This window comes from Symsagittifera roscoffensis, chromosome 6 (assembly GCF_963678635.1).
Source record: "Symsagittifera roscoffensis chromosome 6, txSymRosc1.1, whole genome shotgun sequence".
NCBI classification, from domain to species: Eukaryota; Metazoa; Xenacoelomorpha; order Acoela; family Convolutidae; genus Symsagittifera; species Symsagittifera roscoffensis.
The window spans coordinates 31824336-31849236 of record NC_087067.1 but is presented as its reverse complement, the minus strand read 5'-3'; the positions used below and the strand labels follow the sequence as shown (position 1 = coordinate 31849236).

The following is a 24901-nucleotide window of genomic DNA, read 5'->3' as shown; positions in this document are numbered from 1 at the left end:
CAACTTCTAGAGCACAGCTAACACAGTAAAAAAATTAAAAGAACTAAAAGACACCGGAGAAAAGACCGGCTTCCGAGTTGAAGAGAAAAATTTTTGACTTTCAAGCTCTTGACAAGCCAATCCTGTTTTTTCGCGCCAATTGCATTTTAGGTTTTGGGGAGCGTTATTTGCCTTCCTTTTAGCAAAGAACTATGAATTGAACTTGCAAAAAATCAAAATTCAAACCTCAAACAAGGATAGCCAGTTACTGTGCAAGTAGTACAGAGTGTTCCGACCAGTCTTTGAAAATCTACGAATTTTTTTTCTCAAAGTAGTGTTTTTTTCTGCGTGGTGTGATAAAAGGTTCGGATGTATAAGTATAATTAAGGCATATTCGACAGTCATAGTAACATAGGCAAACACGACAACAGTTTTTAAAGAAAAATGACTAGAAAAACAAATAAAATGCAAGAAAAAAAATTTTGAATTTTTGATTCCAAAAAGGCGCGCTTCGCTAACACTTGCGAGAACACGACCAAAAAGCAGCTCTATCAAGTGAACATAAGAAAAAGTAGAAATAAGCCTCGAATTTGCAAAATTTCAAATTAGCAAAAATCTGCGACCTAGCAAGTTTGAGTCTCACGCAATAGCCATTCAGCCACGGATGCTTAAAATCCCCCAAAACTAGCCGCCAATAATGCAGCTACATATGCTAATAAATTACCAATTCGATGCAGCAAAAGTTGCATCAAATACAAAAAGATACAATTTTGCATGTAAAAAATTGCAAATCATAACGCCACAGCATAAATTATGCATTTCAAAAAATTGTCAATATTGAGTTAGAAAATTTCGGAAATCGAGATTTAATTAGTGATATGTTGTTTGAAATAACTAGCTTTCTTCGGTTGACTTGATGAATTAAAAATGCATCAACTGTGTAAACTTATCAACTGTGCACATTTTATCAATAAGCTGTAAAGGTGCAACAAAATATCAAAATTTCTTATTGCCAATTCGATGCAGCAAATTCAACGCAGCAAATATTGTTACTTTAAGACGCAGCAAATATTGTTGCAGAAAAAACTTCGTACTATAACACATTGCTTCGCAAGAGTAATAAGCGTGCTCGCTCGCTAAACTCGCTCGAAATTAGACAAAAAAAAATTAAACCGATTTTCTCGACACCTGGAAAACTTTTTTGAAATGTTGTTCGAATCACGACTGAAAGGGCTTTAATATGATATATCACACAACTCTGTCCGATGATTATTTATGGTAGCTTATTTTGGGTGAAAAAAAAGAAAAAATAAAACTAAAACACGAATACAAAGTTCCTCCCCATTTTCCAAATGGTCGGAACAAAAATCAAAGTTGGGCGAAAGCAATTTTTCAGATTTTTTTTTCAAAATAAAAAACGACCTAAAACTACACAACGGTTATATCTAAATCCACTCAGGTAAACAGGAAAAAAAGTTCGTTTTATTTAAAGCTTAAGTTCACATTGCTGCACATATCTGAACTCGACATTGGCAGCTATTAAGAATAGAGGAACATGAAGCTGAGATTTAAAATCAATGTGACTGAGTACAAACAGCATTATGTAGTTTCTTTGTAATGAAGCTTTTGATGAATAGCTCAGATATCAATTCATATATTACATGTACATATAGCATGCGAAAGCTAAATGTGATTTAAGCAGTTGATGTTTTAAGACGCTTAAAGCATGTTAGAACCTGTTGTCTAGTCCGGAGTACACTATCACACAGACTCTCACACCACGACTGCAATTTGTCCAGATCTCTGTTCAAATTCTGTTCCAACAACTCCGGCATCGAGTGGAAACCATCGCCCATTCCTGAAACTTGGGTAGCTCCGGCGCCCACAGCAACAGCAGCTGAGGCTGCGATGCTGGTGGTTTGGGATGCGGTAGCAGGGGTTGCGGGAGTGGAGGAGCTGACTGAGGCTGCAGCGGAGGCACTATTTGCACCACATGAGGAGAAAGTGAGCGGCAATGCATAGCTCTGTTGTTTCGAACACCACTCGACCAGTTGAACCAGAATGTGCTTCTTCAAAACTTCTATCATGCCAACAGTATCTGCACAAAGATATTGTAAAATTAATGAGATGTTTTAATAAAATATAGCTAACAGACACTCGGAAAAGAGTCAATGATCGCAAAAAAAAACAAAACATAGCCAATTAACAGTTGGAAAAGAGTAATGAACGCAAGGAAACTGAAAAAAAAACTGACTTGTTTTATCAAGAGCCATCAGCTTTTGAATTTCGAATAAAAATTGATGGCCTTAAAGCTCTTTGAGTTTGTAGAACAATTTATAATGGACAATTTTTTGTTTAAATTAAGCCAATGTGAGAAAACTGGATCAATAAGTAAAATTGTATTTCGCTAGGAAATCTGATAATTAATTTCCATATTCGAAATCAGAATTCGATCACGTTTTTCGTGACCTTTACACTTTTGCTGTTCGATAGTGGAGTTTGCCTTCCTTTTAACAATAGAAATGCTCTGAACTTAAAAAAAATCAAAAGTCAAACCGCGAAAAATCAAAACTGAGCGTGAACAAATCTAAAGACTTTTTCCTGAAAAAGAAAAAAGACCTATATAAGAGTACTCACTACATTGATTACTCTGAAACCATTGGTTTTTTTTTGAAAAATTTCAACTTTTCAGTTTTAAGCAAAAAAATTTATTGCCTTAAAGCTCATTGAGTTTCTAGAACAACTTATAATGGGCACTTTTTTGATAAAATCAACCCAATTCGACCCGATTTTCATGAAAAGGTTTTTATTCCGCTGGGAAATCTTAAAATTAATCTCCACTTTAGAAAGTAGAAACCGATCAGGTTTTTTGCATCATTTCAGCTTTCATAGTTGGCGAGTGCATTTTGACTACTCTTTAGCAAATGAAAACGAAATGAAATCAAAAAAATCACATATACCTAAGGTCATTTATATGTGCATTTTAAGTATGAATAATCTTCTTTTGCTTTTATAGCATTTTAGGACTTTTCATGAAAAAAAACGCCACGATCTTTATAAGAGTCTAAGCTACGTTCGACGACTCTTAAAAACTTTCCCGCCCATTTAAAGCAATCAGAATTTAAACAGAGGCGAGAGAAACTTCGCACCAATTACGATAAAAAACAAAACGTCAGAGTTCAAAATATAATCTTTCTCATTAGATAAGTGAAACTAATGCTGTTGAACGAATTGTGGAATAAAAATCAAAAAAATATATTTTGCATTACTTACAGAAATTAATTATCTAATACATAAAACGGATTCGGACAACTCTCAACTTTATTCACTTCTTTTCATAACTTATAGTCGGAAAGGCTAAGAAAAAAGGAAAATTTCGATCAAAATCCGTAATTTATCATAAAAAATCTTGGAATTAAACATACTGCATGTTCATCAGGAAAACTTGGGCGTATCGAAAAGCTACCTATTGGTAGCTATAAAATAAGACCAAAACGAGAGAAGAATGAAAAATGAATTTTGCAGAAAATCTTCGAAAGCTTATGAATCTTACTCAATTACATCAATCTTATCAAAAAATAAAATTGATACAACGTTAAGAGAGCTAAATCATACCAAAAAAGAACAAAAGAGTCGTTGATGAGACACAAAAATTCATATTTTGTTTTTGCAAAAATCAGCCAGACATAACCAGTAAATTGAATCTCGTGCTAAACTCGGCATATAATTTTGTAGACAAGACTCAACAAAAAATTACAATTAAAAAGACAAAAAAATCACCTTGAATCGATTCAAAATGAAGTTCTTCAAGCTTAATTATGACGCTAAAACGTTTAAAACAAAATACAAACACTTTCAAATCAACCAGATTTTTGAGAAACCAGGCATCCGAATAAACTGAACGTTTAACGCCAAAAATAACCAGAATTTTGAGTTAAACTTAAAATGCAATCAAAAACCCATGAACTATAGTTACGCTGGAAAAGTATCGAAATGGAAAAGTATAAAAAAAAACGATTAAACACCTGGCAAGTCAGCCGACAAAAATTGGGACGAAATCCATAAGTCCAACAAAAAAACTACTTAAATCATAATTTTTTTAGCTGTAAGCCCAGTATCACTTCAGTAGCTCTTGAACCAGAAAAACGGTCACTTGATTTAGAACTGGAGATCTTAAATTTGGAGATCCTCTGAACAAAGCTATTTACGGCAATAGCTCTAGTACCCGATTACAATATACTCGCTTATAGCATAGGTAAAACACAGAGGCGTAGCGAGCTTCACATCACTTGCGATACAACGCAAACGCAGCATTGCAAGCTAGCGAAAAGAAATTGGGCGTTAATCATAAAAACGAAAAAAAAATCAGGGTGCAAAAATGAAAATTTCTCAGAAAAAAGTCATAAAAACAACTACCAGTAATGAATACCGAGTTTTCATAATTTACCCAGCGATCTGAGTCTAAAGCATGACCAAGCAGATATGAGTCTAAAAGCAGATATGAGTCTTAAAATGTTCCAACTTTAAAAAAAACAGCTCCTGCACGGAAAAGTGCATGACCCGTTCTAGAAATTACAATAAATAAGAATCACACTATCAGATGATTTACTGATTCGGTTAGACAAGTTACTAAGTTTTAAAAATTTCAACGTTCGGATTAATTAACACTTCAATACTACGGTAGGCCACATGAAGTTGAAAAAAAACACTTCATAATGAAAGAAAACTGTCACTAAAACAAAGTAGACACAAGCGAAGCTGCACTTCTCAAACACTAGCGAGAACACGACAAAAAATCAGCTCTATAAAAAGCAATCAGAAGTAGAAATAAGCCTCGAATTAGTAAAAATTCGGGTAAGTCTTGGATTCGATCTGCGATTTAGATATTACACAGAGGCGAACTTGTACTTCGCGTACACAAGCAAAAATAGGACCGAAAACGCTACTGGGAAAAACTGAATGAGTAAAAATTTGAGTCTACAAATCTTCTTAAGTGACTAACGCCAATTATGAGTCTACACAAGTGCTAACTGACGCATGCCACTTATGACGCATTATCTGTACCACTCAATTTGTAAAAAAGAAATTTACCAACTAACATGCCTCAATTTACAGAGCGGACGCATTTTAACTAGTATAAGAAAAATTCATTTAAAATCGCCCAGGTTCACACCCTCTTATTTTGTTGTGGGTCTCCTTCCCTACCTCTACGCTACAGATCCATGATATCTTGAAGCTAAATTGCTATTTGTAATATAAGATCAAAATGAACACTTTCAAAATGAACACATTTTGTCGCAACAATATTTGCGACTTAGGTTGAAAAAAAAAAGAGTTCATACTATCAAACAAGCTTTGCTTGAGTAAATAAAAACAACCTGTCATTTTGAAACCATGATGAATTCGAGTTTAGAATTTAGTTGTCGACGTCTACCATGTTGCAACTCTATAGAAAATGAGACATCAAAAAATTAATCTGATTAATGTACCAGTTAGACTGTTGTACACAGCTTCTCTGTTGTTCTGAATGGTCTTTGCTGCCATTATGACGTCAGTGTGAGCTTGAGCTTCAGCCGCCAACACATTAGCCAGCGGGTCTACAGGACTCTGTGGACCGGACATGTGACCTTCGTGCATGGACACGACAGAACCCGGCTGCGACAGGTCTCCCATGAGATGGTGGGATCCCAGCATCATGTTGTCAACTGAGTTGGTTATTGAGAGCCCGTCGCCGTAGCGAGACCGGAACAATTTGGCTTCGGCTTCTCTACGTTTATAGTTTTCTACTGTGTTGAAAAAGTGTTCCTGGGTCTCTTGGATGATCGAAATGTTAGCATCTTCGTTGTCCACACGAGCACTGAAATTAGCTATCAGTCTGAAACTCAAACTTGATACTCAAATTCAACTTAGAAATCTCTCGTTGCGCGTGTTCGTTGAATCAATTGTTCCCCTACTTTTGGTTCAGGATTGAACAACAAAGATAGCTTTTTTTGTCTCAAATTATTTAAGCGTTGTCAATATGCAACGACAATTTTCAAGGTCAGCCAACAAGCTATGGTGAATTAGAAGAAATAAACCCACTACCAAAACAGAAAATTTCAATGTGGTTGGAAGTGAGTAGGGTAGCATTCTTAATTTTTTTTTGTGTCAGCTACCTCTACAGTTGCTTCAATTACATGGTTTGAGTTGAACACGTGCTTATTTACTTGCAACAATCATTCATCTCAAAGTTACGTTTTTAAGCACGCTCGATATGTAAAAACTTTTTAAAACTAATCATGATCAAATAAAACACAGTCAACAGACAGTTGGAAAAGTCGTGAACACATGGAAACAGAAATAAAAAATTTCAAAACAAAAAACTTTTATCCTTCGAATTTCGTTTAAAAAAAGCCTTACAGCTCTTTTGAATTTCTAGAACAATTTATGATCGAAATTTTATAAAATCTGATAATTAAAATCCAGCTTCGAAACTAGAAGTCGATCACCTTTTTTGTGACGTTTACACTTTTGCTGTTCAATTGAGGAGTTTGCCTTTCTTTCAACAAAAGAAATGAACTTAAAAAGAAATCAAAAGTCAAACCGCGAAAAATTAAATTTTAGCGCAAATAAACTTTTCCTGAAAAAAAATCACCAAGACCTACATCAGAGTATTCACTACGTTCATGACACTTAATACACATGCATATGCTATTTCGCAATCCAATTTTAGTGGTTTTATCTGATTTATTTACTGGTAATAAGTACTTATAATCCATCCCCCGAACGAAAAAAAATCCGTTATACGCTATAAAAACAGTACTTTTTGAGCTTTATATGAGGTAATCTATATTTTACGCTATTTTTTTGACTAATCATCAATGAGAACTTTCCGAAGAGCGAATCTTCACATGTCTTACGCAATTCTGTTGAGTAGTTCTGTGATATGTATACTGATGGAGTTCTTCTGCTGTTCGTCTATTTGTTCGACAAGCTCTGTCGCGCTTCCATTCATGAAAGCAGCCTCCCCGTTAGATGCGCCTGTGATGGCAACCATTCGCAACTCTTCATTGAGACATGCCTGCATCCTGGCCTTGAAGATCTCCGGATCCTGGTCCAGATATGCTTTTAGTCTGTCCAGAACACTCTGCAGATTCAAATTCATCATGATCGCCTCCTCCGAACCTTTATCAACAAACAAAACTAGTGAAACAGTGTTACAAGAAAATCAAAATTTCTCGCTTGAACTCAAACTCAAAAACAAGGCAGCATTTGTTCTTTCTTTCCTGCTCTAGAAATTAAAAAATGTTTTTTTTTTCCTTCGATTCGCAGAGGATTTCTCAGAGCTATTCAGGCCTTCTAAGGATACTCCTTTTATACCATTTCCCTTAGTATTTTTGTTGAGCAAATACTTTTTTGCGTCTTGTTATGTCGCTTGGAACCACTATTAAATCTTGAAACATAGCCCGCAGACAATAGGAAAAAGACAATGAACGCAAGCAAACAAAAAAAGACGGACTTATTTTTTAGAAAAAATTTTCGAACTTCAAAGAAACAAATAGATCCGCTTAAAGCTCTTTAAATTTCCAGTACAATTTTATCTTGGCATTTTTGATAAAATAAACCCAATTTGAGAAAACTGGATCAAGGAGTAAAATTTTTATTTTGCTAGGGAATTCGATAATTAAATTCCACAATCGAAACAAGATTTCGATTACGTTTTTCGTGAACTTTATAATTTTGCTTTTCGATAGTGGAGTTTGCTTTCCTTTTAACAAAAAATGAACTGAATCAAAAATCAAGTCATACTGCAAAAAAAGTATTTTTCAGCCTGAAAAAATTTTAAGACTGCCAGAAAAAAAATCATCGCGACCTATATAAGAGTCTCAACTACGTTCATCGACTCCAAAAAACAGATGACCTTAAAACTCTTTGATATTCTACAACAATTTACGATTGATACTTAATTGATAAAACTAATATAATTTGAAAAAACACTGGATCAATAGGAAAATTATGCTTCGCCGGAACATCTGATATTTATAACCGATTTTCAAAATTAGAAGACGATCATCTTTTTCGTGACCTTAAAACTTTCGCTGTTCGATAGTGGAGTTTGCTTTCCTTTTAACAAAAAATGAACTGAATTAAAAATCAAGTCAAACTGCAAAAAAAGTATTTTTCAGCCTGAAAAATTTTTAAGACTGCCTGAAAAAAATCATCGCGACCTATATAAGAGTCTCAACTACGTTCATCGACTCCAAAAAACAGATGACCTTAAAACTCTTTGATATTCTACAACAATTTACGATTGATACTTAATTGATAAAACTAATATAATTTGAAAAAACACTGGATCAATAGGAAAAATTATGCTTCGCAGGAACATCTGATATTTATAACCGATTTTCAAAATTAGAAGACGATCATCTTTTTCGTGACCTTGAAACTTTCGCTGTTTGATAGCGGAGTTTGCCTACTCTTTAACGGTAACTTCCCAAATTACATAAAAACAAATAATTTACCAAATGGCATACAGGAAGATAAAAAAGGTGTGAAAAGTTCGAGGCAAAGACAAGAAATAAGTTGATTCTTTCCAGGCAATTTTCACGTCTTACTTTGTTCACTTTTCAACATTTTGTTAACCACTTATCAATATTTAATTCAAAAAGTATCAGGTTTTCAAAAACCAGTCAAAAAGATTTCAAAAAGGGACGGATTTGCAATTTGTATTATGACGGATACTTTGGATTATGGCGGGAAAAACAGAAGCAACAACCAAAAAAACTTTGACTTTGCACTAAAACTGAATGCAGCTCAGATTCACTTCAATATTTGAAATGGATTCCTTTTTAACTCATCTAACTTAACATGCCTTATGCCCGTCCATAGTCGCTATAAAGAACTCACTTTTACAACTAAAATTAATTGGGATATTCTCAAAATCAGTTGCATAAAGTTACAAAAAACTGTAGCCAGAACCAGTGATACAAGTATGTCTTCATTCAGAAATGTTGAATCGACACTGTATCGTCAACGAGACACAATGATTCCGAAAATCCCTAGGAAAATCGAATCGTTGCGAATTAGAGACGAATGGGCAGAAACGCAGGAACGAATTTTCTTTCAACAAAAAAATGAACTTAAATTAAAAAGAAATCAAAAGTCAAACTGCGAAAAATTAAATTTCAGCGTGAATAAACTTTTCTTGAAAAAAAAAAACAAACAAAAAATTATCAAGACCTATATAAGAGTATTCACTACGTTCATGACTCTTAATACACATGCATATGCTATTTCACAATGCATTTTTATTGGTTTTATCTGATTTATTTACTGGTAATAATTTCTTATAACCCATACCCCGAACGAAAAAAAAACAATCCGTTCTACGCTATAAAAAAAACTCTTTGAACTTTCAATGAAATATTCTGATTTTTCCGGTATTTTTTTCTCTAAGATACGGGGTTGCAATTTGCATTATGACGTATACTTTTTAAAAAATATATATATGCTACGACCAAACTTTTTTTGGCTTTGAACTGAAACTAAATGCAGCTCCAGATTCACTGCAAAATAAAATGGATACCGTTATAACTCATCTAACTTCACATGCCTAAATGTCCGTCCATAGTCGCTATAAAGATCTCACTTTGAAACAACTAAAATTCTTTAAGAAATTCTCAAAATCAGTTGCATTAAGTTACAAAAAAACTGTAGCCAGAACCAGTGATACAAGTATGTCTTCATTCAGAAATGTTAAATCGATACTGTATCAACGATACACAATGATGCCGAAGATCCTTAGGAATACCGAACCATTAAAATTAGAGATAATGGGCAGAAACGCAGGACGGAATTTTGTTAAAATTCGACGGAGAAAAGGGTATTGTCATTTTCTCTACCGAGAGCTAATTGAAAGCGCTTTCGCAGTATACAATTTTTCTGGTGGAACTTTTAAATCTTCGCCCAATTCTTTTTTATCAAGTTTACACCGTTTCAGGAGTTATTGAAGAATCAAAGCTGCATTGGTTTGGAGTCTGCTTGAATATTAAACGACAAGAATAAATCGGAGAATGCTAGAATTAATATCAAAAGAAAAAAATCAAGAAATGGACTTGCAATTAAAAATCTGAGATAATAAGGTGAGATACATGGACTGGTATTTAAGGTGGTACTTATCAGCTAGAATTTAACGTGAGAAACAGACACCATAAATTATTTTAAAACCACCATTGGATTCTCACCAGAAACGATTTTGGGAGATGTCGGTCAAGTTAATGCCGAGGTTTTAAAGCGCATGGCCGTAAAATTTACTAAGTAAATTCTATGGCCACGCAATTTTCACCACGGCACTATTTGACCGACATCCCCAGAAACGTCTCAAACATGATGATCTCAAAAACCATCTAAGACCCCTCAGAGCCAAGTTTAAAAATCTTGTTTCAGGCAGCAATGGAAACACAGATTTTCAATCATTCAGCAATCGAGGATGTTGCTTTCATCTCTCCAAAGCATTTTTTTGAAAATTATGGATTTGGGATTATTTACACCTTACAAAAATGGTAGAAGATTGAACCAATTCATTCGAATATCCATTGCCATGGGTTTACTACAAGGGTTTAAGTCCACCAAAAATAGTATTAAATATTTTAAGAAACATATTTCGAGCCAAGTTGGTTAAATCATATTCCACCAAAAATTTATGTTTCTGCCAGGTAGAACATTCTGAATCTTAATCAAAACGAAATTTATTAAAGCAAACAAGAGATATTAGCGGAATTTCCGGATTGTTGTTTTTAAATTTATGATTATCATAGCTACGGCTGAATATGATCTACGAATGACGCGTGGCTAATGATCCCAATAAAAATATTACTCCAAGATCACCCATAACAACATATTTCTTACTATACTCGAGGGACAAAAAATGGTCATGAGTCGCAATCAAAATGGTCTTCCATGTTTTTCAGACACATGCTTTCGAGAGCATGTTTTTCAAAACAGGTGAATCATTCACCAGTTTCGATAACTGTGGGAAATTGGTATTCAAATTACAATCAATTTCGAGCTGAATATTTCACCACAAAAGTCAAAACTAAACGACATTGTTTAGATTCTACAAACAAGAACACTTGCTCAAAGCTTCAATTCCACCGTTTGAAGCTTTTAGAAATGACATTATACCACGTTAAATATTGGCGAACAATCAATTCAGGGTCAGGGAAACTATTCGAAAACTTATTGAGATAGAACGACTAATTAGGCACAAAATGACTTCCGGTCAAAGGTCAACGTTTTTTCACGGTGCAAGACCACGCTTTACTTTCACATGCCTAACTATCGGCTTCTCTGATACAGCGCAAAATCAAGGGACACCAATAATAAGGACCCTACAAACTGCGATTTATCTGATCGCCTGAAATTAAACCCATAGAACCAGCAAACAAAAAACATGAGCGCGTGGTGTGATGGGAGGAAAGAGGAAAGTTCAATAAATTAATCGTCTATCTTTTTATAATTAATCTAGCAGATTTTTATTGAATTTTTGAAATCTTTTCATTGAAACGGGAAAGCTTTTAGTAAGACTAGAGCAACACATTTCTTGAGTAAGACTGGTTTCTCACTGTTTCAGTAACTTTCTATGAATAAACATAACTAGCTCACTTTACCCGCGTGAAATTAGACAAAGAAGCAAAAATTTACAACCGGTTTTTCTCCACACTGAGTAAACGTTTTCTAAAAAACTTTCCCGTATTCAAGGGCTTTATCATGATATATCACTCGAGCCTCTCTAATGATTATAAGTGAGTATCTAACAATGGTCCAGCTAAAGGTGAAGGTATCTGTTGGATAATTTTTGAATTTGTACTGATGCGGGATGAAATCGGTAATTTCAAAACTTGGGCTTCACCCAAAACCTTAGTTGTTTCTCTAATATAACAAAAGTCAAAATTTTAAGAAATTGAAAAAACTTTTCGTTTATGTTTTAGGGTGTCGCTGCTTATGCATGAAAGCTTCCCACAACCTGTTGCCCTTGATATCAGATTCGGCTGAGCAGTTTTCGAAAAGAATCAAAAAGTTTCCACAAACAGACAAGAAATCAAAATATTGAGTTTTCTGAGCGTCATAACGTTTTTGTTTGAAAATTTCGACATCCTCGCTTATACCGAGGAGCTTGTCTCAACTCATTTCTTTTGTTCAACCCAAAATATGATTTGGGAAGTTAGTTTTCGAGACAATTCAAAAAAAAATCAAAAAACTGTCAAAAATCACTAAATTGACTTTTCCGAGGGCGTAACATTTTGAGTAAAAAATTTGAAGTAGCCGCTTATGCAGGAGAGTTTCCTATAACCCGTTCTCTCCATAAAACTCAAAATCTCGTATTTGGGAGGGAAGTTTTAGAGGAAAGCCTAAAAAAGTTGAAAAAACGGTCTGGGATGGCAGTTTTCGAGACAAGTCAAAAAGTTTTTGAAAACGGTCAAAAAATCAAAACTGACTTTTCCGAGGCTCATAATGTATCCTGTAAAGCACTTTGGTCCTAGCCGTTTATGCAAGGGAGCTTCACACAATCCGTCCTTTCGATTGAACCCAAAATTTCAGATCTGGGAGGGCAGTTTTCGAGCAATAAGTTAGGTTAGGTAGTTTTTGAGAAAACTAGTTTTTGAAAAAAAAATTAGCAAAATGTCACAAAAAAAAAATCTCACAAAACCTGCTTCTTTTTTTTCACAATCCAATTCGCGTTGGAAAAAATACAAACAAAACGGAAAAAAGTACAATTGTTCAGTCAAGTCATTTTTTTTATGAGATTATTTAACAACTAGAGAAAACCGAGGTATGGAGTCACTCCAAGAACTTGCTCGACACGAATGACGGTATCACGGCTCGAACTGGCACAACGAATTTCGGACTTTACCCTAATTTCGACCAACAAAAAAATTGTCAGAAAAAATTTTGGAAAAGATGATAAAATTTTTTTTTGATTTTTTTTGGAAACATTTTCTGAAAATTTAGAAATTGAAATTCATCAAAAAGCTTGTCGTTAGGAGCCAGGTGGCAACGGAAAAATGTCCTCAAGCCAAAATAAATCCATGCAAAGAAATAACTGCAAGATTAACATTAACGAATGGATTTTGATTTTTCACCATCAAACAAAGCACTGTACAATTCGAAGTAATGAAGCTTGTGAAAAACTCAGCCATGTGACCGCTTATGCAGGTGATTTCCCACAAAACGTTCCGCTAATTAGAACAAAAATCTCAGAATTGGAAGGAAATTTTTCGAGAAAAATCAAGAAGTTTCCAAAAACGGACTTCGGCAGGGGAACTTCCCACAACTCGTTCTACCAATTGAAACCAAAATCTCAGATTTGGAAAGATAGTTTTCGAGAAAAGTCAAAAAGTTTCAAAAAACGGTCAAAAAATCGAAAATTTGACTTTTGGAGGGCCATAATTTGATGTGTATAAAAATTGGGCGTAACCACTTTGGCACGGGAACTTTCCACAACTCGTTCTTCCCATTGAAACCAACATCTCAGATTTGAAAAGATAGTCAAAGTTTCAAAAAATGGCCAAAAAATCAAAAATTTGACTTTTCGAGGGTCATAACTTGTCATTCGAGAAAAAACAAAAAGTTTCAACACAGAGGCGAAGCTGAGCTTCGCACTACTTGCGATACAAAACAAAAAATAATACAATATAGAAAAAAGACCAGTGCCCGTTAAATCCCTTGAAACCACAATATCAGATTTGAGAGGGGCAATTATCGTGAAAACGAAAAAATATTTATATCAAAAATATGGGTCAAATAATCCACCACACTTTTTCGAAGGCAGTAAACAGAGAGGTCAAGTAGACTCTAGGGGAGTATTCAGGCACACATGGCAGTGGGCGCTCTTTCAATGGATACCTTTCTGTAATAAACTCAGTTGAAGTGTGTGAGAAAAAAAAATAATAAAACAAAAAAAATAATTTTCAAGGAAGTGTTTAAATTATGTTTCCCTTGAAACGACCCAAAATTAGGTCATTAGGCCGATGAAAAATAGTCCGAATTAATTTAGGCCGAGGAATTTTTTTAGCAAAACAAAAAAAAACAGGGAATCAAGTAGGTAAAATTACATATTGTAGGATTTAAGAAAAATGCGCGCAGCAAAAAAAAAACAATTCCAAGACACTACAACTAAGCCGACAAATAAGCAGACAAATAATCGGCCGACAATTTTATTTGAAACAATATTTCCTGTTTGAAAAAAAACAGGTCCAACTCAGATTCGAACCCAGGACCTTTGCCGTCCAAGGCATAATCGTTACAGGCTTAAGTGGCTGGGAAAGCAAAGAAGTTTGAATTCATTTTGAACCAAGATACAAGTGATTCAAATTATTCTTTTAAACAAATTGTTAACCCGGAAAAGTCTAACTCTAGTTTGATAAAGCTTGCTAATCGCAAGCGTTAAAAACGGTCAAAAAGTCGAAATGACTTTTCAGAGGGCTATAACGTTTAGCCGCTTATGCAGGGAAGCTTCCCACAACATGTTCTATCCGTTGAACCCAAAATGTCAGATTTGGGCGGGTAGTTTTCGAGAAAATCTAAGAGACCTAAAAATTTGGGAAACCTAAAATTTTCCCCCACACACTTTTGCGAAGGCTGTAGAAAGTGGGGTAAGGTAAAAAGAAACTAAGGGATTATGCAGGCACACAGGGGAGTTGGCGGACTTCCCATTGGTACCAATTTTTTGGAAAGCGGTGGAGTAGTTTTTGAGAAAAACCAAGTTTTTGAAAAAAAAAAAAGACAGTTTCGAAAGCGTCTAAAGAAAATAAAAAACCCGACCCCATACATTTTCAAAATGACTGTTTTTATCAAACAGGAACTACAAGACACCCGATGATTAAATTCCTCCCACTTTCTCGTCCTCACAACAACGGGTAAGATGCGCGGTCTGAAACACAAAAGTCATGGGCTCGACGGGTCCCAGTGTCATCCGCCTCCTCAAGGTGGGACCGGCTGCGGCAAAATGGATGACATCTCTCTTCTCCACGGAATAAAAGGTCCAAGCTTGAAAGCTGGGCGGTTCGTTAAACAACAACCATTCTTTTGAAGTTTCGCAACAAATTGAATGGCTGCTACAAAAAAATTTACAGCCCGCATATATCGCCTCAAATAATAAGCTTCATGTCTGAGCAACACTACTGAATAATGAATTGTCAACAATACCTTGAGAACTCGAGTTTAGATCCGCGGAGACTCCAGCAATCATGAATTCGAGCAGCCTCTGTGCATTGTCACTGTCTACATTTGACGATTGACATGGTGTCAATTCACCCCCTGGACCATCTTCAGGGAAATTGGGGAGGAAAACTTCCTCTATGAAGGTAGGGAACTTTTCTCTGATCTCGATTGGGATGTTGTAGTTGCTGTAGACATCTTGCAACATCTTCTGGTTTTCTCGATTGGACACGAGCACCGATTTCACCCTCGGCCATAACGACATGCACTGATCAGTCGCCATTGAGATTTCAAATGAATCGGGTCCAAATCAAATTGCGGTGTGAGGTAATCTCCCAACAACGACAAGTTATAAGCTCTTTATTCAGTATCAGGACATCTGAAACACATATCTTCCGTAAAACGAAGCCAAAATGCAGTTTTTTGTTCTACCTCTTCTACTCTGCTGGCAAAACGGAACAATTACTGGAATATCGTTAATTCTAACTAATGACTAATAAACACAATTTACAGTAACTAAGATATCAAGGAAATTATAATTTGACTGTGATTTGTAATTCAATTTCACTTGTTGCAATTTTGATTTAGAAACGCGACCAGTAACAACTACTTAACTCAGCAAGCATGGGTATAAACATCGCGAGCTAACTAGCATGACCAAAGAGAAGAAAAACAAGCATGATAATATCCACCAACTAACGGTGACCACTGACAGATCCTCGGTTTAGCGACTTGCTGGTCTGATTTCTAATAACACGTGTACAATTATAGCAAACCCATTATATTTCTAGGACACTCTTTGAACGAAAACAAAATTTAAATTCTATCAGTAAAATCTTCAGCACCAGTAAAATTTGACGTAAAACAGATAGACAGTTAGAAATTTTATGGAAAATTGGGGGAAAAAATGAAAAATATTTTGGGTTAAAAGTTTTTCTTTAAAACATCTTCATTGAACATTAGAAACCTAGCTGATGAGAAATTATAATATCAAAGAATTTAGGAGAGGTACCCAAGGGAGTTCTTCTCTCTATTTCAGTCCAAGTGCGAAAGTTATTTGATCGATTATGAAACCACTGATCTTCGTGATAAGGAAGTAGTCCTGGCTTTGAACGTTTCCACCGGCTCTTCCGCTTCAGGAGCGACGAACGAGTACAAACGATGACGGAGAGCATTTGCATCTCTCGGTTGTGACAAAACGTCGTAATTGATCTCTGCATGAATCGATCCGTCAGCCTGCGATGACACTTCAGAGTGGTTTGTCATCAATTCTGCTCGGTCTCGCTCTTCCATCTCTATCTTGAGCCTTCGTTTGGCAGTGAGATTCAACCCTACCCCGTAGTAATCATCAACAAGGAACAAAACCACAGTGGAAATGATAGCGACAAACACGCAGCAAATGAAGAACACTTCAAGCATTAAATAGCCAGAACTTTCCACTATAGCTCCGCTAATCAATGTTGCCAACGCCAAACCCAAATTCTGGATGCTTTGCATCATACCGTAGGCAGTGCCAAGTTGATGGTTGGGAATAATTAGTGCAGCCATCGGCCACAAAGCACAGGCGCAAAGAGAATAGCAGATGCCCATAATGATCATGGCGATCCAAGGGTTCGCCCAAGTGTATGCCAGCAACATATGCGCTACCAAGGTTCCAATAGTTGATATCAGCAGGTACACTATGTTGAGACCAGTTCTGTCGACTAAGAATCCGCAAAGCGGAGAGGCGCCAGCCGAAATAAGATAAACGATGCTGTTCAATAAAGACGCACTTGAGTCACTCAAGTTGAATTTACCCATAAAGAAAATTTTGCCGACCGCAATGAAGGGGAAAACAGCGGAGTAGAACATAACGCATATGATTGAAAGCAGCCAGAACGATGCGGGGAAATTGCCCACATCTGTTATTCGGATAACTTCTCCGGTACCCGCATCTTTCCTTTTCAAAATACGGGCAGCTCTACTGTCTAGAATCCACATTATCACACCACACATAAATGAGAAGATACACAGAAGAAAACCTACAAAAAGAGCAGCGCCCAAGACTTCGTAGTCTTCGAATGAGGGAAAAGAGCTGCGGAAGCTGTTATAAATTGGAGTCATTATATTCATGTTAAGCGTCGAGCCCAATCGTGAGAAACTCAGCTGTAAACCAAAAACCATGTTCAACTCCGCCCCTTTAAACCAACTGACACTGTAAGCATTTTGGGCTACAGCCAAAGACTCGCCGCCAATACCGAAAACGAATCTACCGGCTTCCATTATCCAGTAATAGTCTGGTCCCAACATAGCTCCAGTAGATACAATGAAATGTCCAACGATACAGAATCCGCTAAAAATAAGTGTTCCAGCTCTGAGTCCAAACACTCTATCAATAAGAAATCCACCAAAAAAACATAAAACGGTATTGGGCCAAGAGTAAAGAGAATATAACAGCGTGTATTTACTTGCTGAAACATCCATATCTTTTTGGATTTGGTCAGCTAATGCAGCCGGCATATCATAACAGAAATATGAACCAAAACTGAGGAAGCATATAAAGGAAAGGACAAAAAATCGGTGCATGCGAAAGTGGGGATTGAAAAGCGCCCATGCACCACAGCCAGTAGGTTCATCTTGAGATACTGTTAGACCAACTGGCGAAGTCGATGACTCTTCTATACTCCGTTCCATACTCTGAAATATATTTTTCGGAATTTGTCAATTGTACAGTCTTGGATTTGTCACACGGACATTGAACGGAGATACAAAAAACTTGCAACATTCGCTTATTAAGCCAAAGACTGACATTAAAAAGCTGCAATTAATACAAATTTACCACAAAACTTCTACAAACATTGGTGGACAAGATTAAGCGCAAAATCAGGTCTTTCCTTCTAAAGTACCTGTTTTAAAAGGTAATCAGAAGGTCAAAGTATCATAGTAACCGCGGTTACAGTCAGGAGTGCCTTCATCACGTATTCCAGTCAAAATCCTGTCTTGAAGGGTGATTTAAGACAACAACACAAATCCAAATTTTTAGTTGGGCCAAGAGCAAATGATCAGAGCTAACCTCTGTGAAATGATCAAAAATTTGTAACGAAGACCTAACAGGGTTTTCCGGGTATGAAAATGCCAGTTTTTACCATCGGCAGTGAATTTTGAAGCTGAGTGAACTCTTTTGCAGTTCAGCTCAGTTGTTTTCTGATCTTTTAGGCGTTTTTATCGCCTCTATCGATCAGCTCATGTATACTCTTTTTCGATTAATTCATCTAAAACTTATCAATTCCGCTTTTCTTCTGATATTTGTCCAGGTTTTCTTGAAAGCGTTCAAGGTCTACGAGTCAATTACTTCTCCTTGCAACATACTCCAATCTGTAGCTGATCTAATGATGTGAAAGTTTTTCGGCAATTCGAGGCTGGCCTCCTTCGTTATCACTTTCTTGTCGTTTGTCCTTGAGTCAGTATTGTTCAATTCGAACATGACTTTTGTAGCTTTTGGTTCATTACTGTTGTAACCTATTTTGAAAACTTCGATCATAGTTCCTCGCCTACTGCGGAATTCAAGTGAGGATTTATTTAACCTTTCAATGTAGCCTAGTGTCTGCAGCCCTTGCTCGCTCGTCGTTGCTTATTTTCGAATGATCTAGTGTTGATCTTTAACCGCGGGTACCAGGCTTGGTTACAGAACTCCAGTGAAGCCTTGCGAGGCCTTTATAAACATTTAAAAACAAGGGTATGGTCATTTAAAAAAAACTTAATTACAAAAGGGACCCTTCCGTTTAGTTACGGTAAGTGCACAAGCTGGATAGGGCCATACCAGCGATATAAAAAAGCATATATATCAGCAATGAAGTCATAAGTCAGCATTAAATGCCTCGTCGTACAAAACAAATCACATATTTTTAGAAGAAACTGTACAAGATCGACAACAAAACGTATTTACAGAAATACAATGAAACAAACGGGTATATAAAACTAATAAAATTTATGAGACGATATTGGCAGCTGCTGAGTTCAACCGAAAATCTTCCGCTAATGACGATTCCTGGCATACTGAACTACTGTTGAATGGTGTACGGGTACCTCGAATACACATTATAACAGATTTTAATATACAGAATGATAGACGAGTTCTCAAATAGTTGATACAGGTTGAATAAGAGCTGTCATCTTCGCTCCGGGAAAGTTTAACAGCTAATTGTTTGAGAAAAATGCTGCATTTTTTTCCCATGCCCCCGTTAGTACCGAAGACAAGTGGCGTGAAGAAACTGTTCTCCACCTCGACAATTCTTTCCAGATACTTTCTTTTTTTCTCGTTTTCTTGTGATTTGAAGATTTCAGTTGTAGCCTTGGCGCCTTGGTTAACATGTGTGACCCGAACGTCAAAAACGTAGTCTGTCCAGTCTCCCGAAAGTCGCTAGCTTTGATGTCTAGCCTCGCGTCATCTTCAGTTGATGTGGTTTGTAGTCTGAATAATTCGTTATCAATTTTTGTCAGTTGTGGTTCGACTTCCACATTGTTGCATATCCTTTTTAGCGACCCTGCAAGAAGGTTCCGAAGTTTGTCATGCCTCGCGGATATGAAACCACCTTTTTTACAGCACAGGGCATGATCAACGGAAAAAGCTTTTCCGCATGGGCAATTGCGGGGGATATTTTGCAGGGGAATATTGTATCGTAATCTCAGCGAGTCCCGAAATTCGGTTTTTGCGAGGTTCATTCCTTGGCTTTTTAGAGGTAGGGCGGTTAGCCAGGTACTAGCTCCCTTGTCTGTGATTTGTTTCCACTTCCTTTTTTTCGGTGGTAAGTGATTGTGAGACTGCTTTTTCTAATTCTTTCTCTCTTTCATGTTTCCGAGTTGCTATTTTTTTTCTTTCGTCGCTATACTCGAGAGTGGTATCCGAAAGCTGGTCAATGATGTCTTGCTTATGGGGCTTTGAGATTTTTGAGTTTTCATTTTGAAATCTTGCTTCTTCTTTTAGCGCTCCAAAGCCAAGACCGCCTTTGCTTATTGGTAACCCAATAATTTGTATTTTCTTGTTTTCCAGCGGGGACTCACACCCGAAAAGCGCTGGAATAAAATTGTTCTCCAGAACACATTCTATTGGTTCGAGCATATCAGCTATTTCAGGTATAGTCCGAAAGAAGAATGTAAACTTTGATTTAAATCCTTTGCTAAACGCAGAGAATGCTGCATGTGGTTGTGAAACGGCGAACCCACTCAACACGTTCAATTCATTAGCCCATATTTCAACTTTATCTTTGCAGTAAGCAGTCTGGAAATCTTGAGACCCAAGTGCAGCATCCAAGTGCCTTTTGCTGGTCGTAGTGACATTTATTGTTCCATTAAACATAGAGCATTTACTACCAGCCAGCATTTCAGTTTGTTAACAAAATAACCATCTTTTTTTCCTTCTTCAATTAGTTTCCCGTACCACTTCCATAAATTCGCAATGCTTCCGCATCCGGTGGCGTCATTTGCCAGCCATGCTTGCTTCACCTCAGTTTGTTCGGCAAGTACATTGATTAGTCGTCTGGTGTTGATAGAGAACCAGGGCATCGCGAGTGGATCTCCTTGCGTGGTTCCTTCACTTGATTTTAATTCCCCACCTCCTATCACAAAAAAGCGCGATGGCTGCCTTTATGTGTTTATTGTATACGTGGCAATCGTTGGACACAGTACTTGTATGTTGTTTAGAGCCACTGCTCTGTTCATGGAGTTGAAGGCATTTGAGGCGTCGATCATTATCACAGCTTCCGAGTTCTCTTCCTCGTAGAGTTCTTTCATAGCATGAATAGCAGCTTATGCACCGGCTTTGAATCCGATACATGTTTGCAGGTTTCCTGCGGCTTCCTTGATAGGGTCTTTGAATGCGTGGACAATACATTTGCCTAGAAGTCTACGGAGAACTTCCCCAAACCCTATTGGTCGCACTCCAGGGTTCTTATCAAGGGCTAAAAGACGACAAGACGTCAAAGGCGCAAGTGTAACCAGGTGCAGTGGTGCATGGTGCACAATCTGAAGCACATCAAAGAGATTTCTTCTCTCAGCATTTTTCCGTCTTTGGCATAATTTTTTGAACAAAGCGTTCTCTTGAATACTTCAGCATCTAATCCCGATGGACCAGCGGATCCATTCAGTCTTCCTGCAGTTTTTGCTACCACATCTTCTGTGATGGACTTATATGCTACTTCGGGAATGGTTTCCTTTGGCCCAAAAAAAAGTGCTGTTCTGTCGGGAACTGCCATGGTTGGGTGCAACTGCTTCAGTTCCTTCTCAACCGTTTCTGTGAAGGGAAGGCAACCAACGCTCGGATCTTCTTCTAATAGCTTCAATGCGTTTTTGACTTTCCCTTGAAGAAGTAGTTTGGCAAAGACACGAGCTTGGTCTTCAGATGAGTTGTTGCGTTGCGTGGTCTTTAGTCGTTTTTGAATAAAATAACTTTCATCCGCTAGACCCTTTATATCTCCGCGTTTCCACATTTCTAAGCGCCGAGAAAGTGCTTCAGTGTGATCTTTGCATTTGGAGGTCTGGAAGGGTTTCTGTAGCAGTAATCCGGTAGCACCAAGAAAATTTTCATAGCCATGGAATTGTATTTTGAGTTTGAAGAATTAAAATATTTCAGCCAGAACGTGAGCTCCCTGATAAACAGCTTTGCAGCATTTTCTGAAGGGAGGTTAAATAAATTTCTTTTCATGAAAACAAATTTTTCATAAAAAGTTTCAACTCCGGCGGCAAACTGGTTTAAATTTGTTCCTCCAAAATTATCGGCAGGAGGGAAACAGTTTGATGAAACATCAATCTTAGGCAGGTCCGATAGTTCTTTCAGCTCGGTAGCCTTTTTCTGGTCGTCAATGCCTTTCTCTTTAACTGTCATGTTTGTCATCATCTGTGATAAGCCTGAAAATCCGTTAGAAGGCTGTTGATGACAACTAGTACAGAAAAATTGAGGGAGTTTTGCGAGTTCTCTTTTCGTTGTTTTAGCACAGCTGATGTGAAACCAGTTATTGTACCCATCACACTGCACTCCACTGAAAGCTACGATTCCGCTGTGGGGACAGTTGACGTTGCCGCAAGGTGCTGTGTCTGGTCTCTTTCCCCTTTCCCCCAGACGCAAAAGGGCGTGTCCGTACAGGAACAACGCCCTCCGCAAGTTGTAGAGCCGAGGTCTGTACGCCAAACTGGGATCACTTGTCGCCAGATCATCACACAAGTTTTGTCCAGGGTTCGTCTAGTGGGGACACCGCTACCTTCGATTTGTCACCTCAGGATCCATTCCATCTCTTAAACTATTTAATAAGTTTATCACAACAATTAGGCTAATGAATGTTTCTTTTAAAAAAAACTGCAACATGGAGATTATAAAAGCAAATCAATCCTCCACAAATATCTCGCAAAACTATGAAACTGCTAAATTTGGCAGTGAGTAAGGTGCACTTGAAACGCAATGGTTTGTGGAATGTAAAGAAAGACGGATTAGCAATGTACGCCTCTCTTGCAGTAACACTAGCCAATTTGTGGCTCAAAGAATACGAGTCTGCATTAATGAAAGAAGTGGCATAATTGACTGAGCTAAATGAGGGTAACAAGGAAGTCTGCCCCGGATGTCAGAAAAAGGTGACATATCGAACTCGAGGGGTAGAATGCGAAGCTTGTTTGAATTGGTACCACTTAGGGTGTGGTAACATAGCGGAATCCGAATACGCAGACATCGCTGAAACAGTTTGGTATTGCATGACTTGCAAAAAACAACAAGAAGCAGATCGGACTGAGATTGGTGTTAAAGTTTTTCTTAGATATGTAGACGACATACTTAGAACTGTCAAGTTTGATCCTGAGGTAGTCCTCGAGGCTGCCAATAAATTGCATCCAAACTTGCAGTTCACCATAGAAGAACTTGATAGTAACTGTAATTTGGCCTAAAATAGTATCGGTAAAATGTCAGCGTGGACTCAGGAAAAAAAAAGTTCACATGTGGGTGGTACCAAAAACCCACTTATACTGGCACCATTCTAACTTTTAGAGGTTGCGCACCTTTGCAATACAAAAGAAACGTTAATGAAGGGACATTCCGTAAGGTTTTTAAAAGTACCTCAACATGGGAAAATTTTGAACGGGCATTGGATAAGAATCCGATGCAATGGATTGAAAATCAATATCCGAAAAATTGGTCGGACAGGGTAGTGTTTGAAACTATTAATATGATCATTGAGGGAAAAAAAGTTTAGAGGTGACGGCATCAGGACCGAAAAATGATAAATGGTTGAAAGACTGGCCCCCCTTTTGACAATGTCGAGGAAATCCTTTCCAACTATTAGCTGCAAAGGTTCGGCAAATATTGCTCCAAAATTGTCCATTAATGTCCAAAACTGTTTCATGATTGCTTTGATGAAGCTAATTTTTTTCCAGATTGTTCTAAATTGACAACCAATATCCCTAATGCCAGTGATAGGAAAATTCCTGGAAAAACTTATATAAAACTTATAAACCAAATGATATCATATTCATATTTAAGAAAAAATATGACTTACTCAAGAAGATCAGTTGGGATTTCGGTTATGTCATGGAGCAGTTGACGCAATTGTATCTCTGATTGAAATACACGACATATGCTTCAGGATCCTTCTGCAAAAAGCAGAGATGATACCTTGCTCGTTCATAGAATTGAAAAAGTTTTCGATACAGTAGATTAGCGATTCTTGTGGATAAAATGCGAGACATGTGGACCAAAGTAACCAATTAGTCAAAAATTAGGATCCCAAATGAATCAAAGAAAGCAGTATGTCACCGCTAAATACACAGTTTCAAAATAAACAGAATTTTGCTTCATGTTTCTTCAAAGATCTTTCCTTGTCCACCGCTTTTCGTAATTTTTTTCATTCATTATATCGGTTTAAATCAAAAAACAGATAACCTATGATATACGCAGATGACACATGTACACTGTTGAAAACTGTGCAATTTGAGCTCCAGATTGCTTTGAACAGAAAAGCAGAAAAGTAAATAGTGACATTAAAATCAGAAAAAAAAACAAAAACCGTAAGTTTTAGCAAAACAAACTGGAAAAAATTAAATCCACAAATTACTAAGCTAAAAATTCAGCCAATTGAGGGAAAGAATTAATTTAGATTTCTTAGAATTCCAATGGACGAATCGCTGAACTGCGATGAACACGTTGATTTTCACGGTTAAAGTGTCACAAAACTATGCAGACTTTCTTATAGGTTACGACAAAATTTATTTTTCGACCAAGCACTTTGTAACAATCTGTTTTACAGTGTGATATGTTGGCTCAAGAATCCACAAAAAAAAAGACTTTAATTCACTTTCTAGGTCAAAAAATGAAATGCTTCTTTGGAAATTTTTAGAGTACGTAAATACCAATCAGTTCGAAATCAACGACTGAAAAATAAGTTGTTGAATGTTAAGGAGCTCCATTTGTATGAGCTAGTGAAATTATCAAATGTGAAAGCCCTATTGAAATTTTGCACGAGTTCATTAAGGATGATGGAGTGAATAAACTTTTCGAGATGCGCAGTACAGCAAGACTACTACAAGCAAGAGTGAACAAAAATTTAAATGAGTCAACTGAGTAAACGTTATCCTAATTTCTTATCTTAGTTTTCTTGAAAACATAAAAAGCTCTTCTTTCGACAAAGTAGGTTCTTTCAATCATAATAGTATAGACTGCTAGATCATAGATATCGAAGACCTCTGAAGAAATATTTTCTATTAGTCA

The 24901-nt window shown here is 36.9% G+C and overlaps 2 protein-coding genes across 2 annotated transcripts in view; both read right to left on the bottom strand.

Annotated features, from left to right (window-relative positions):
• LOC134847835 (uncharacterized) overlaps positions 1-22474 on the bottom strand; it is a 29837-nt gene extending 7363 nt beyond the window's left edge. Inside the window, exons 1-5 of the mRNA XM_063865062.1 lie at positions 22454-22474; positions 15169-15561; positions 6879-7143; positions 5469-5836; positions 1716-2077 (exon numbers count right to left, since the gene is read on the bottom strand). Of these exons, the coding sequence (XP_063721132.1) occupies positions 1716-2077; positions 5469-5836; positions 6879-7143; positions 15169-15463 (1290 nt within the window). The 5' untranslated portion in view covers positions 15464-15561; positions 22454-22474. The remainder of the gene's footprint in view (positions 1-1715; positions 2078-5468; positions 5837-6878; positions 7144-15168; positions 15562-22453) is intronic.
• Positions 15643-17883, bottom strand: LOC134848384 (major facilitator superfamily domain-containing protein 1-like). Its single transcript, XM_063865795.1, has one exon. It carries the CDS (start codon positions 17851-17853, stop codon positions 16246-16248), a length of 1608 nt encoding a protein of 535 aa, XP_063721865.1. The 5' UTR covers positions 17854-17883; the 3' UTR covers positions 15643-16245.
• Positions 22475-24901: the final 2427 nt, after the last annotated feature.

What these genes read in the sequence shown, in the direction of transcription:
- LOC134848384 (XM_063865795.1), bottom strand. Translation starts at nt 17,853, where the DNA reads ATGGAACGGAGTATAGAAGAGTCATCGACTTCGCCAGTTGGTCTAACA.